The sequence below is a fragment of the Callospermophilus lateralis genome, chromosome 4 (assembly GCF_048772815.1).
Source record: "Callospermophilus lateralis isolate mCalLat2 chromosome 4, mCalLat2.hap1, whole genome shotgun sequence".
Taxonomy (NCBI): domain Eukaryota; kingdom Metazoa; phylum Chordata; class Mammalia; order Rodentia; family Sciuridae; genus Callospermophilus; species Callospermophilus lateralis.
The window spans coordinates 82,975,013-82,990,460 of NC_135308.1; the positions used below are offsets into that span (position 1 = coordinate 82,975,013).

Consider the following 15,448-nt stretch of genomic DNA (forward strand, 5'->3'; position numbering starts at 1 on the left):
GGTGGTATTTCTGGGATTGGAGGTATAGTGATGGAAGACCAGAAGACAGGGATTGGGAATAATTTTCCCTAAGCAATTCAGGTTTGATGCAAAACAAAACAAAAACTGATTTTAAAATAAACAAAACAAAACAATAAGGGAAAATGTACAGCAGGAAAGATTTGTGATCTGGCCAATGCCCAGGAGTTCCCTCATATAAATATGGAAACATGATATTTGGCTCTGGTCATGATGGGGAAACCACAGCTATATTCCTGAATACCACTGGATAGGGGAAGCCTGTGGCAGAAGGACACTAACAAGCAGAACAAAAGCCAAGGCAAGACAGCGTTGAGACATATTAATCATGTATTTGTGTGGGCTGCCTGAAAGCAAGGAGTTGAAGATTTTAGAAGCTAAAGATTAACTTGAAAACTGCAAAGCTGGGTTTTTGGTAGAGGTAATCATTAATTTTCTAGTTGACAACAGTTTTTGATCTATTTGAGTTTCTTTATAGATTTATTTTACCCCTGTGTTTATGAACACACAAAGAATGAAAGATTGAGAGAGAGAGAGAGAGAGAGACAGACAGACAGACAGAAAGACAGAAAGAAAAAGAAAGAAGAAGAAAAATCCTCAAAATACCAGATCTTCCCCAGGATTCTTAGCCTTCACTGTCAGGTTTGATGTAAAAGAAAAGAAAAACCGATTAAAAAAAAAATAATGAAAAATGTGTGGCAAGAAAGGTTTAGCAGAGGCAGTTTTTGATCAGATCTCTGAGTTCCCCAGCCGTACCAGGCTGTGCACTAGGACTTGTAGGTCTGTTTGCAAGTGACTTCGTACTTCAACAACAGACTGATAAGGCTGTGGAAGGCCTAAAATAGAAAAATTCCTGCTGATACTGTTTCTTATTCTCAGTTATTAATACTTAGCTTTGCAACTATTCAATTTCCTGAGCCGAAACTCTTCCAGGCATATGTGCCTAATAGCTGCTCTCATGCCAGCCAAGTATGGCAGTACCCTGGTGGTTAGCTCAGACATTGAGCAGGTCACAGGTAAGGCCTCCACCCTCCTTGATGTCAATAAATCAGGCCTGCTACTAACCCTTCCTCCAGGTTTGACGATTTGTGATGGGGCAGAAAGGAGATAGTACACTCACTGCCTGTGTGATCTGGCAGATGCCCAGGAGTTTCTTCATATAAATATGGAAACATGACATTTGGCTCTGGACATGATTGGGGAAACCACAACTATATTCCTGGCTGTCAAAGATTTGGCAGCAGTTTTTAAGTTCTATTTACTGTCACTTTGAGAAAATCATTCATTCATATCAACAAATATTTACTGTCAGGCTCTGTAGATATAAGAGGACTTCAGGAAATGCAGTTGTTTGGTCCTTGCCACAAAGCCTAGGGGCATCTTTTAAGTTTTCTGTACTCTTGGTCTCCTGAAAGCCTTGGACCAGGAGCAATGCCAGGAAATTTATAGAGATGTGATTTAACATGAGGAAAAACTGTCTTAATAATTAACCATTTCAACAATGGAGTGAGTTGGAAAACTATGAGTTTTCAAGGAGTCTTGGGGTTATTCTAAATGTGCAATACTATTATTTATCTTGGGACCTATAAAGACAATTGTACCTTGCAAAGGATTAATCCAGATGACTTTTGAGTTCCTTTCCAACTATGTTTTTCTGTATCCATAACTCATCTTCTCAAATCATTATGTTCAAGACTGTTAAATAAAACTAAATTTAGCCTGAGGCTGCTTCCTACCTGGCATGCCTATGGAACAAGCACAACCTTGTTACAAATTGAAAGCCTAATTTAGAAAGATACTTTTGGAATAAATGGCTAAATCTCAGGTAATCACAGCAGCTGAGAGTCAGCCAATCACAGGCTGCTAACTGATCATATCAGGCCTATAAATGGCAAACATGGAGCTGTAAAACCAAGTGGTTTCTGTACCTTACTTCTATTTTCTGTCTATATAGACTGTCAGCCCGTATTACCCACTGGAGCTCTCTAAACCTCCTCTGGTTCTGATGCTCACGGTTTGTCAATTGTTCTTTCTCAGTTAAGTTCTGTTGAATTTGCCTAAAGTGTTTCTTTTCAACAAAGCTACGAAGTTTTTCATGGTCTTTTAAGTGATCTATGTAATTTCTGTACGACTGCAGGGGAGCGGGGTATACCTGTTACAGGAATTTGACCAGTTATTTGTTTCCCCTGTAGATAATCAAATCCACTTAGGTACTATTATATTTTAATGGGAAAATGTACAGAAGTTGAGAAGGAAGGGATGAGGAGGAGATAAGTGCAATAGTAGATACAGTGACTTAAATGGGAAGTCCTTCTTGTTTTCATATGTGGTTGGTGTTATCCATCCAAGAGTGAAAACTGCTGTCAAATGTGTTGTTCCAATCACTCTCTGTAGACTGAGTCTAAATATGTCAGGATGTGTAATGGTATATTTGATCCACAGAATTCAACAGTAAATCTCTTATGAAAATCAATCATGTTTGAGGTTCCTCTATTTTTTCTGATATAGTTGGTTAACAGAGGTACAAATGGTCTTAAGAAGCTTATCTCCATACCAGAGTGAACTCCAATGCGAATCCATACTGGGAGGCCGGGAAGATGCTCCAGTTCAAAGGTCCCTATGAAGCTGAGGATATCTAAGGCCATCTTGGAAATATCTACTGCATGCCGATTGCCATTTCTCTTAGGCAAACCACTAGCCACCACGTAGGCATCACCAATAGTTTCTACCTGTGGAAATACTTTCTCATCAGTGGCTCTGTTCCTTCAAAAGGCACAGATTTTAAACAGAAGCAGTTAATCACAAAACAAACACAAAAGGTTTTTTGGGAACTCAGAGGCATATCCTATACACTTTTTCTGGGCCAGTTCAACACCAGTTTTATGCTAATTTCTTCAGAGTAATTTTTTTTTTTTTTTTGGTACCAGGGATTGAACTCAGGGGCACTCAACCACTGAACCACATCCCCAGTCCTATTTTGTATTTTATTTAGAGACAGGATTTCACGGAGTTGCTTAGCACCTCACCATTGCTGAGGTGGCTTTAAACTCGTGATTCTCCTGCCTCAGCCTCCCCAGCCACTGGGATTACAGGTGAGCACCCCCGTACCCAGCTTCTTCAGAGTTTTTATAGTCTAGTTAAATGAATGTTTTATCTAAAAGTGTTTCATAATTACAAAAATTGTACAGATGTGGTGACAATTCTTAAAATGTTTAAATAATCTGATTGGGTTTAAGTCATTTTAGGAATACTCTTAATTTCCAGAAAAGTAATCTATAGTTGTCTTTGTCATTTTCTACATGCAATTTGAGCAAAAATAATTGTAGTTTCCTCTAAGTTATAAGATATATTCTATTTATTTAAACTCTAGTGTATTCTCTGCTTCATTTGCACTCAATCTAAATATCATCCATTTTTTGAAGGTAATTTGAGAGGGATGACATTTTCTCTAAAGTTAGTTTCCAAAATTCATTCCTATGGAAATTTTTTTCTTTTGTGCTATTTTTTAAAAGTTAAATGGTAATTTTGATATGTCACCCTTCCAATTCTTCCACTTCTCTTCCCTTTTAGCTCAGTTTCAACCATCAATTCATTAAAGGTTAAATTACAAAGGACAAGAGAAATAATGGGAAGAGCCATGTCAGGCTTTGATGCCCTTGGTCTGTTCAACCAAGAGGGAAGCAGTTACCTTGTAGACATCATGGTGATCCACGATTTGGTCAAAACTCTTATAGATGTCATTAAGCATGTCCACCACTTCCATGGGGGTGCTGTATTTGCAGATAGTAGTGAAACCTACAATGTCGCTGAAGTAGATTGTAACTTCCTCAAATAGTTCTGGCTCCACAATGCCTTTCTCCTTCAGAGACTTTACCACTAGCCTAGATGATGAAGGGAAAATAATGCCTTCAACTTCAGTAAGTTTTTCTTGTCTAACATAAACATTTAAGATAGTAGTAATTGTTTACCAAGAACTTAAAAATTCTAGACTTCTGGTGAATGATTATCTAGGAAGCAAAGTTAGGTTGTATCCATTGTATATATAAACACATCACAAACACACACACACACATAATGTGTGTATTAGAACCCAGATGAATCTATGCAGGTTAAACATTCACTTAGTGTTAGGGTCTGTAAACAAGTCAAGATGGTGCCTGGCATTTTGCCAGAGGGAGTGGATTGAGAAGTAACGCCATCGAGCCATTAGGATGATAGATTCCTTAATGACTGACTGCTGTGTCTAGATTATGTCAATTAAGTTAAGCTGTGTGTAATCATTAAGATGATGATTCCTTATTGGTTGACTGCTATATCTAGTTTATGTTAATTAAGTTAAGTTGTGTATTCAGTTATGTATATATACCCCGACTGTCCTACAATAAACGGCTCCCACTGCATCAATCTTCACAAGTTACTCGTCACACCCCCCCCCCCCCCCCCCCCCCGTTAGTTTGCTGCAGCCAGACTTCGGCAACTTAGTATTTGATTATTAACCCTAAAACACATACATACATAACCTTAATAGCTATTTAACCTTAAGGCATATAAGTCCTTGCCCACTTTTTACTTCTGTACTGATAATTAATTTCTTACAGACATAGTTCTTTATCCAGAAGCAGAGATGGCAAATGTTATAGATATAAGAGCTTGACTCACCATAGTTATCATCTGACTCTCTCATCGAAGTTGATTGTTTTATTTCCCTGCCACATTTAACATGATGTTATTTAATATCATTATGAAGGAATAATGCATTTAACATTAATTTTGATATATTCTAAACCAGAGTTCATTTGATATATTTTGAACTGGATTTGAGTCAATCACCATGTAAACAAGTTAAAACTATGGTAGATTAGCAGAAGTCAAAGAGAAACAACATAGAATAGCTTTGAAGAAATATAACCAGCTGCATTTCAGACCAAGAATTGAAAGAGAAGAAGTACAAGGATGGACTCCATATTTTCTTCATGTACCCAGTGGCTTTCCACTGAAAAGAAGGGATGGGGGCTGACATGATAAATGCTCTCTGTCTGACCTTGGGATCACTTTGGAATGGATCCAAGTATAGAACTACCAGAATTAGAATCTGGAAGCTGGGAGGTACCACAGAAGCCATTGAAAATAAACCCCTTATGTTTATAGACAAGAAAGTGAAGACCTGAAAAGGAAGTATGAATTTCATACAATCCCAGAGTCCCATTAAGGACAGAGCTGGTATTAGGACTTGGCCACATTTTTGTCTTTCAGTCTTATTAATGTACCACGATTCTTCCACCATTCAGTCCTTGGATATTTGGGGAGATGGGGAAGATTGGGAGGTGTGCTGATTATGTAGCAAAGGAAGGATACCCATGTCTCTCCCAGAAAACAAATCAACCATAAGCATTTGCAGTACTCATTTGGAGAAAAGTCAATTCCCTGAGGGAAGTCTTTTTAACTGGTGCAGTGACAGAACTTGGGACCTTTGAAAAACACCCCGTTGTGTGGCTGGGCAGGCTATCAGAGGTACTCCTGGGCTGGTTACTCTGGGCATGCTAGATATAAAGGGCAGAGCATTTTGGAGGTTACATAGATATAATGATTACATAAAAATTTCTGCCATTGTTGCCCTTCTTTCTACTGCTTATAAAAAGTCACTTGAGCTTGGAAAATAGTGTATTATCCAGAAAAAGAAACTACTCTGTTGGTAGAAAAATAAAGGAAGGAAAGTAACTTAGCTTTGATAATAGGGTGTTATTGATGCAATTAGTATGCAGACTAGATGTCTTAGAAAGGCTTCCTACAAGAAGAAAAACACTATTCTGTTTCAAAACCCCAAGGGGTAATATTCAAAGAAGTGTTTAAATGATATTTGGTTCCTACATACAGTCTTAAATGTATTTACCCTTTTTATATAAATATTTCTTCTTAATTCTTCTAGCAATCATTCATGCATGATTTAATTTTACTTTTCAAATATGAAGAATTTTTGCTGCAGTCATGGTGTACTGTAGCTTCAACATATCCGTATAGATGTGCTGCATGACTTTGGCAATCTGATGAAAACATCTACCACCTAGTGGTCAAAGTTGCATACTGAGCCAGGGCTAGGAAAAAGGCTGAGGTGGTCAGCCAACTGTTCCAAACCATTTGGTTGACATTATTGGTTAAAATCACCAATAATAAAACCTAAAAAGGTAGCCATATAATCAAGATATTGTTTTGTCAACTAGGCATTAAAGGCCAGTCAAGGAACTATGCATTATATAATTAAATTTTATAGAGCTCCAACAGAAACTGCCATCCCTGAGATAAGCGTGGAGGGTACTATTCCTAGCCTTCTCCTATGTGCTCTGAGGGTGGGTAGGTTCTGTATTAAACTCTCTTCAGGCCTAGAGACCAGACAGAGCATGCGTGTGACTCCTACCTCTTCTCATAGCACTCAGGCTTGTAGAAGAGATGCTATTTTTTAATTGAGAAAACAGCTAATTTGATCTTGAAATCTTTCCTTTACCTGTGTAGAGCTGATATTCTAAATGAAGCAGGTGTTCAAATTAAATAATATGAGTAATATAGAAAAATCATAGTTGCCATATGATAAAAATCATCATGGCTGCTCCAGGCATTATGCTAATTATTTCTATCCTGTGCATGATCTCAGGGAACTCAGAGCCACCCTGGAATGTGGATGGGAGACTGAGGCTTGAAGCATTTGAACACCTGCCCAAGATTGCTCATCAGCAGTGGTTGATGGAACCATGTGTTGAAATCAGGCCCAGCTGACCTCAGGTTCCATGATTTTACCTAAAACTGGACTGGCTCATTCATCCTTCATCTGATGGAACAGTTGGTTACACCTGAAGAATGCTACGTCTCACTGAAGCACAGTGGTGGGCCAAACCTATTTCCTCACTCTTCACATTTCAATTCCCTGCTTAACATCCTACCTGACTGTCAACACTTAGGAAACTTTAAGGTGTTTGGGAATTTCATTCTTCTGTCATGGCTGTCATGTTGCTTCACAAGACAGAGGTCAGCCTGTACATGCCTCTGATACACCCAATGCATTTCCCCTGCCCTATCTACCAGGGATGGCTCCCAGTTCTTGTAAGTTGGATTCTATTTGCAGTCAGAAGAAATCAAAGAAAAAACTAAGAGTGCCTGGAAGCATCCTATAGTTTCTATATTCTGCAGGCAAATTTTAATTTCCATTTTGCAATTGAGAGATTAGGCAATTTGTCTTAAGTGGCAGATTTAATAAAAGTGGCAAAGAGGTGCTGACACCCAGGTGTCTGCACAGTGCATGCTACTCCTGTGTCACCATGCATATGTTGGAAAGTAATCTCTCTCTTTTAGGTATTTAGAGAATGTATGGTACATGCATTTTTAAGTCCTATAATCTGTTGAAGAATATGCAAAAGGAAACAATCCTGTATAGATCTGGGAAAACAAAAGAAAAGCAACAGCAATGCTAGTCAGATATGCCAAAGGTTTCAGCCACAGACCATGAAGCCTGGCTGTGGAATCAGCGAACTATGTCAGCAGGAGGGCTGCCTCACCTGGGGAGCAGCATGAAGTTCAGTCTGTCCGCTCTGTCCCTCTCTGCCTTGTACAGCTGAGTCCTTTCCTCTACCAGATGTTCCAAGTTCCGAGAATATAGCTGCAGGCGTCGAATCAAGGTGTCCATATAAGTTTCATTTTTTTGGTCATGAAAAAGTCTGTAGGTAGAAGTAGATAAAGAGATCTTACCCATTAATTAAGAAAACACTCAGTAAAACAATGGAAAACCACATGGAATAGGAAATTAAAGAAAAAGAAAAAGGGCCAACAACAAAAAAAATTTAACCTGAAGAGAAACCAAAGAGAGAAAAAAGGAAAAATAAGATCATGAATGTTTAAAATTATCTACAAAGAAAGCCACAGAATTATTTATAATAGCAAACACTGGAAAATAATCTAAATATATACCAAAAACATAGTCTAAATATTATGCGTAATGGAATACTAATGTACCATAAAATAGAAATTAGAATAATTAAACACAACATAAAGAAGCACCCTTTATCACTAAGTGAAAAAAGTCAGTTTATAAAATAGTAAAACTATAATCTCAATTTTACTGGAAAACAGGTGCTTTTACTTTCTTGCTGGCTTATTCCTCTTTTCTAAAATTTTAATAATACATGATTTATAATAAAGGAGAATCATTTTAAAAATGGCCTAGAAGTGATCAATGGAAGCATAAGAGAAAGACCAAGAAAGTCCAAGCCAAGCCACAGAGCATCTCCTCAGGATAATATTCTAATTCTGGATTATGTTGTTAGAAGGCACAAGATGAGAGGCCAGCTTTCTATGACACTGGGACACATGATACCTGGTGCAGAACTCAGGGAAGAGACACATTGAGTTCTTGTGGTGTCATGTATCAGAGATCACGCTCCTAACACAGGAAAGCACTGTGGGTGGTGCTGAATAAATCATGGCCACTTGGTCACTACAACTATGACAAGCACAGGCCACCACTTCTGCTCTCAGGAGGAGATGGCCTACATCATGATCCCCTGGGGTGAGGAGGGATGTTTGTTAAAAAGTCAATATATTTCTGAATCCTACCCAAGACCTCTGTAAGTAAAACTGCTAGGCTTGCAGCAGAATTTTTTTTTAACAAGCTCTCAAGGGACTCTTACTTGCCCCACTTAGAAACTAGCTGGGTAGAATGGGTGAGGGAGCAGGTGTAAGGTACAAAGATGGATTGTTTTATTCCACCATTAATTAATTCAATTAAAATAGTTTTCCCAGCCTTGACTGCATATCTTAATCACCTGGGGAGCTATTAACACTTCTGGTGCCAGCCTGCACCCCAGACCAATTACGTTAGACTCTCTGGGGCAGGACCCAGGCATCAGCAGTTCTGAAAGCTGCTCAGGTGACTCCAATGTGCGGCCAACTTTGAGAACCACCACATGAAGGCTACAGTCTTCACGAGGCTACATGTCATCTGTCATTGTACAATCTCAATTGCTCTCAGTAACAGGCCTATGAAAGAGTGAAAAGGTGGCAAGAATTAAATCCCTTATTACTTTCAGCTCCATTCCAACAGCTGACAGTTTAGTTCTACCCATCCAGGACCACACACTCATTAACTTCACTGCACCTCATCTCCAGCCCTGAGCTTTTAGTCTCCTTGATTATCTGAATCTTTTGACCTAATGAGAACTGCAGAGCTGGGAGGAACTGAAGAAATTATCTTGTCCAATCCAATTTTACTAACAAGACAACTGACACCCTGTGAGGGTGAGAATTTTGCCCTACATCCCATAGCAAGTACTATCAGATCCTAGCGTGGAAACTGGATCTCCTAACTATTCATTCAATTTTTTTTTTTCTCATCTGCAATGGATTAGCTGAAAACATGAGACATCCAGAATTCAACCTCACTGGATAATTGTGTGCTGCTGTTTTTTTTGTTGTTGTTCAATTGTACCTGATTCATAAGACAAATCTTAAGTACCCAGGGCCAGAACTGGTGATTTTAACATTTAAAAAACTTGCTGATCTTAAGAATTATCAAGAGGCTTTACAGATTCTCAAGACCTATATCTTAATTACCTGCACAAGGATCTGGTACTATATTTGTAACAGAAATGCTATGATCAGTTAGAACTTGTTTTCAACCAGACAATTTGTCTGACATTTTAAAATTTTCAAGCGAGTGTGTCCCTGAGAAAATGGCCTGTTAGTCTTCATATCATTTTAATTTTTATGAGACAGGTGTTTGCAGTCTGGGATATTTCACTGGAATAGGCATACTCGTTCTTGGATACCATTGAATGTCAGCTGTCACTGAAAAACCCAAAATTTGTGAAAAGTAAACATTTCATCAGTACCCAAATATCTTGGCCAGTGTGTTTTCGATTTTCTTGAAATCTGGTCTCTTTTCTGGATCTTCCTCCCAGCAGCTTTTTACAAGTAAATACACCTGGAAGAAGGAAGTGGGGTGAATTATTTCAGAGGATGGTAAATTCAGACAAGGTAGCCTCCTTTTCTCTTTGATGGGAGTAATTAAGAAGACATATTTCTCCCTCACTGTCCCCCAAAAAACCAAACCTCACCTCTGACATTGAGGATAAAGCTAGTTCTGCATTTTCCATCTCAGGTATTACCACCTACACTACCTTACCCAGTAGTTCCTGTGGGTGAAATTAATGAAAAACGTGATACCAGTTTGGATGAGACAAGGTTGATGCGAGAGACTAAATGCTCTATAGTAATTTGCAGGGTTTGTGCTGGTGAGGGCAAAAATTAATAGGTCTTGATGAGTAAGTGGCTCTAAATGAGAATAAGAGCTGGACAGCAGTCAGTGGTTTTCCATTGCGGCTAAAAGAATTGCCTGGGGAACATGTATATTTCTTATAGCCAGGCCCCACCTCAAAAGCTTTGGATGTAACTGTAAAGATAAACAATGACTAATTCATTAGAATAAGTATGTCCCCAATTTTGCATGAGGAAAGGACAGTTTTATATATTTTTAAAGTTCCCCATGTAATCCTAATACACAGTTGCACTAGAACAGCAACATAGAGAAAAGGAGAGGTGAGGAGGAAGAGGGAGGCAGAAGGAGCCCATGGAATCTATATTTTATGAAAAAGAGAGGTGAAAAACTTTTTAAAAAAATTTGTTTTTCACTCTGACTAAAAACAGGCAATATTAAATCCCTGTTCTTGTACTTTGCTTGGGAAGGGACTGGAGCCCTGGTGTAGCCTCTGGCTGTCTATAACTCACCATGAGGTGATGTCCTTGCTTGATAAATGGCCTGCTGACTACCTTATAGGAGATTGGATAGAAACAACTAGAAACGTTCTGGAACAGCACCACAAAGGAAAATCCTGAGTAGCTTTTGGCATCGCTCAGTGATCAGACCTGTATTCCATTGGAACCAGCTACTAGATATGAAATCTCATTCCTTATTTTCAATTCCAGAACCATCCAACTATGCACAAATGAATTGAGGATAAAAATGCTTTGGTGAAAAAGGTTTTAATCTGAATTACTCTTGGCCCTCTGTATCCCTATTGGTGGGTTCTGCTTCTGCATCCATGGATTCAATCAATAGCAGATTAAAAAAAAAGAAAAGAAAAGAAAAGAAAAAATCAGGTCTGTACTGAACACATATAGATTTTTTTCCTCATCTATATTCCCTAAGCAATACAGTATAAGAAGTATTTACATAGCATTTACACTATATTTAGATATCATAAATAACCTGGAGAATGACTTAAAATACATGGGAAGATGGGTATAGACTATATGCAAATGCTATGCCATTTTATATGAGGGACTTGAGCAGACAAGGAACCAATTTACTACAGATCCTGAGGACAACTATGCTCAAGTTAGAGAGTTTGAGAATGGATGTATGATATATGGGGAGGTATAGAGAAGCAGATGAAAAGAAGGAACAAGGAGAAGGCAGGAATAGGAGCAATTGTACCTCAGAACCCTGGGCTACAATGTGCCTGTGCTATTGAAAAGGAGCAAACGAAGAGGAGAGGGAAGAGTGGCCCATTTTTCCTGGGTGGATTCTGGCTAGAAAACTCCTCGGCATGGACTTATAAATGGAAGGACAACATTTCTGCTTTTATCCTACAAGGAACAAAAGGTACATATGTATGTAAAGCACCAGAAAGATTTTTAAAATACTTGACTATCTCTTGTATTAAAGTTCAGATAAAATTCTTAAAAAAAAAAAAAAAAAGTAGAATTTTTATCCCCAGCAGTAAAGCTTTTTCTGAAGAATTGTTAGAAAAATAAATAAATAAATAAGCAAATATGGAGAGAAAAACTCCATTTCTTCCTGGGGAAGAGTAAAAGTACACTTAAGTTTTTCTAGATATTGGAATATTTCTTTTTAAATTATTAGATAATTCTCTATAAACAGAGTATATATTTTTATAAGACTAACAAGGGTATTACATTGACATCTTGTTCTTTTAGTTGATAAAAATTAAGAATGTGATGTGTGTTTTAGGAGCCAGTTTTATGATTTGGCAGCAGAAGAGGGCATGTGGAATATCCCATCCCTAGAATCTGTGAGTATTACCTTTCTGTAGTCCACCTTTATCTGCAGGGGATAATTTCAAGACTCCCAGTGAATAACTGTGGGGAGCACTGAACCTTGTACATACCCATGATAAAGTTTAATTTATAAATTAGACATAGTAAGAGAATAACAACAATAACTATGATAAAACAATTACAATAATATACTGGAATAAAATTTCCAGCTTCATTGCCTTTGCATTTGGGGGCCATTATTAAGCAAAATAAGAATTACTTAAATAAAAGCACTTTATCCCTCAACAGTCAATCTGATAACCTAGGTGGCTACTGAATGAACAGTGGGAGGGTAGTATATACAACATGGATATGTGAGCAAAGGAATGATTGATATCTCAGGTGGGACAGAGTAAGATCTTGTCACACCACTTAGGATACACACTGTCAGGTGTCACACTATCTCTGATACACAACACCACCAGAACTCAATATGTCACACTACTCAGAACAATATGCAATTTATAACTTATGAATTGTTTATTTATGGAAATTTGCATATAGTAGTTTCAGACTACAATTGACCGTGGATAACTGAAATCACAAAAAGCAAAACTACAGATAAGGGAACCATTATATTTGGAGAAAGAGTCTTTGCAGATGTAGGTAAGTTAAAAATCTTGAGGTGGGGCAATTATGCTGGAATTGGGTGGGTCCAAATGCAGTGACATGTGTCCTAATAGGAAGAAGATTAAGGGAAAACAGACAGAAAGAGAGAAGAGAATGTGACCAAGAGACAGAGCTTGGAATGTGGGCCCACAAGCCAAGGAATATCAACAGCTACCAGAAGCTTCTGGAAAAGGCAAGGAATGAATCATCCCCTTAGAGCTTGTGGAGGGAGTGCAGCCTTGTCAACAACTTGATTTTAGAACTGTAACTGAATAAGTCTTTGTTGTTTTCACCACCACATTTGTGGTGAATTTTTAGAGCCGGCCAAAGAAATGAATACAGGGGAAGATGTACTCACTTCCAGCTCTTTTTCGTCTGCTGTTTCCAGGAAGAGATCTGGGCGGAAGGGTTTCATTTCATTGGAATTTTCCACTCTGAAAATCTTCTCTGATTGGTGAGAATAGTCAAGTTAGAAGAAAGAATACAGCATCATCACCTTCAGAAGGCTTCTTGTGTCCAATACTCTGGCCCCACCCTCCCTAAATCCCTTAGTCATCTTATTTCCCAAGATAGTTCAGAGTTGGCACGTAATGAATGCTCAGTAAAGACTGAATGGATGTTTAGAAAAATAAAAAATTGCATGCTATCCTGACTCATGGATTTGTACTCACTACAGTGGCAGTGCTTCACTTTTTGATTAAAAATAATTTGTGTATGTAAAAAAAATTGGAGAATGGAATGAAATATTTTCCTCTGAAAGGATGTGACAAAAAAAATCTGTAGCTCTTCTCATAGTAAAAACTGAAATATTTGTGTTGTCCTGCTAGAGTGATCAGCTCTTTCAGAATCAGAAGGAAAGGTGGAAATTGTAAGGGAAGATTCTATGACCACAACACTGACAGCAATGATGCCTGCCAGGGCACGTTATTTTGTGCTTTTCGGGGACTCTAACTCTTAATCCTTCCAATAACCTTGTAAAATGTGTAGTGCAGATGGGCAGTCACTACTTTTGCAGATGAGATATGGTTACAAGGAGATTAGGGCCTCACTGAGCCCAGAATGCAGGTTGGCTGGCTCCCAGCTGGGGCAGGCGAGGGGGTTCAGACTTACCTTTCTGGTCCCGGCAGCTCAAGGTGTAGAAGGTTTCTCTCCGCAGGATGATCTCCTGGGCGATGATTCCAAAGCTGTACACATCTCCCTTCTGAGAGATGTTGGCTTGGCGGAGGTGCTCTGGAGCGGTCCACAGGTCTGTGCGTTCAGATATTGAGAGTGCAAAGTTGGGGTGAGCGGCTTCTGGGTCTCCAACCTGCTTTTGTTTTTTAAGTTCTACCCCATCCACCTAGAATACGGTTGGTTTTGGAATGGTGTGGTCCCAAACTTTTAAGGAGTGTAGGTTCATAGCAGTGATAGAAGGTAGAATAACACACTTAGTTTTAAAGCTGACTTTGAAAAGTCAGAATCTGGGTGAGGTCATATGAGTTCTCTAAAACAGCTAGGATAATAGTTCTGAAAACCCTTGAGGTCTACCCAGAACAGGGTCTGGTGTGTAGTAAGTGCCCAGTAAATATGCTTAATGAATGCAATAGAATATGAGAGGCTGAGGGATTTAATAACTTATGGTACATATGGAATGAATTTTTGAAAACTTTTATAAACAAATAAATAAAAATATATATATTTAAACATTTTATTATTTAAATTATTAGAATTTATTCTCTCTCTCTCTCTCTCTCTCTCTCTCTCTCTATATATATATATATATATATATATATATATATATATATATATATATTTTCTTTTTTTTTTTTTTTTTTTCCTGGTACTGAGGATTGAACCCAGGAGCATTTAACCATTGAGCCACATCCCAGCCCTTTTAATAACTTTATTTGAGGCAAGCTATCACTGAGTTGCTTAGGGCCTTGCTAAGTTGCTGAGGCTGGCTTTGAACTTGCGATTCTCCTACCTCAGCTTCCTGAGCTGCTGGGATTACAGGCGCGCACCATTGCACCTGGCTTATATTATATATATATTTAAATATGTAGTTACTGAAAGAAGATAAAAATATTTCCCAAGCATAATATACTGGTGGCTTCCAAGCCAGTTCATGTCCACAGAGGCAGTTTCTTTAGTTTCCACAGTATTCTTAAAAAATATGATGTATGTAATTTAATCACATTTTATTATGTTAACACAACTCTAATGATTTACATTGAGTTCATTTCACACGAATGTCTTAGCACCTAGAGACACCTGTGTTCTGGACACCCATTATGTATCTGATTTAGCAATGACAGGAACATAGAATTAATTCATTTTTCTTCTGCACTCCCTGGAAAGTTTTTGAAATCACCCCACTTCTTATAAATGCTTTGAGATTTTGATATTCAGTAGTTTTAATAAAAACAATACATAGATTCATGTTGCTGGGCACAGTGATGTATTTATGATGTATTTCCTCATTTGGTTCTCCAACCAAAGTTACATCACCTTTTCGAATTCCAGTCTTATAAATATTTGTGACTTGTGATTCACTCACAGTGGATCCTAAAGGTTTGAGGTTGTTGAAAAGGTATGTAATCTACTAATACTGACACTGCAGTCATCTGATGAAGGAGATTTGCTCGTTACATCATGAGCCATGTTTGGCACACAGTAGGGCTTCGACAAGAATTTACCGGATTGAGTCCAATATCATTTTATACTTGACAAGACTGTGGAAGTC

The 15,448-nt window shown here is 38.2% G+C and overlaps 1 protein-coding gene across 1 annotated transcript in view; it reads right to left on the reverse strand.

Moving 5' to 3' along the window:
* Positions 1 to 15,448, reverse strand: part of Gucy2c (guanylate cyclase 2C) — a 68,755-nt gene that overhangs the window by 5,098 nt on the left and 48,209 nt on the right. The window contains exons 18-23 of the mRNA XM_076852689.1: positions 13,837 to 13,974; positions 13,085 to 13,173; positions 9,891 to 9,982; positions 7,563 to 7,721; positions 3,707 to 3,899; positions 2,573 to 2,747 (exon numbers count right to left, since the gene is read on the reverse strand). Of these exons, the coding sequence (XP_076708804.1) occupies positions 2,573 to 2,747; positions 3,707 to 3,899; positions 7,563 to 7,721; positions 9,891 to 9,982; positions 13,085 to 13,173; positions 13,837 to 13,974 (846 nt within the window). The remainder of the gene's footprint in view (positions 1 to 2,572; positions 2,748 to 3,706; positions 3,900 to 7,562; positions 7,722 to 9,890; positions 9,983 to 13,084; positions 13,174 to 13,836; positions 13,975 to 15,448) is intronic.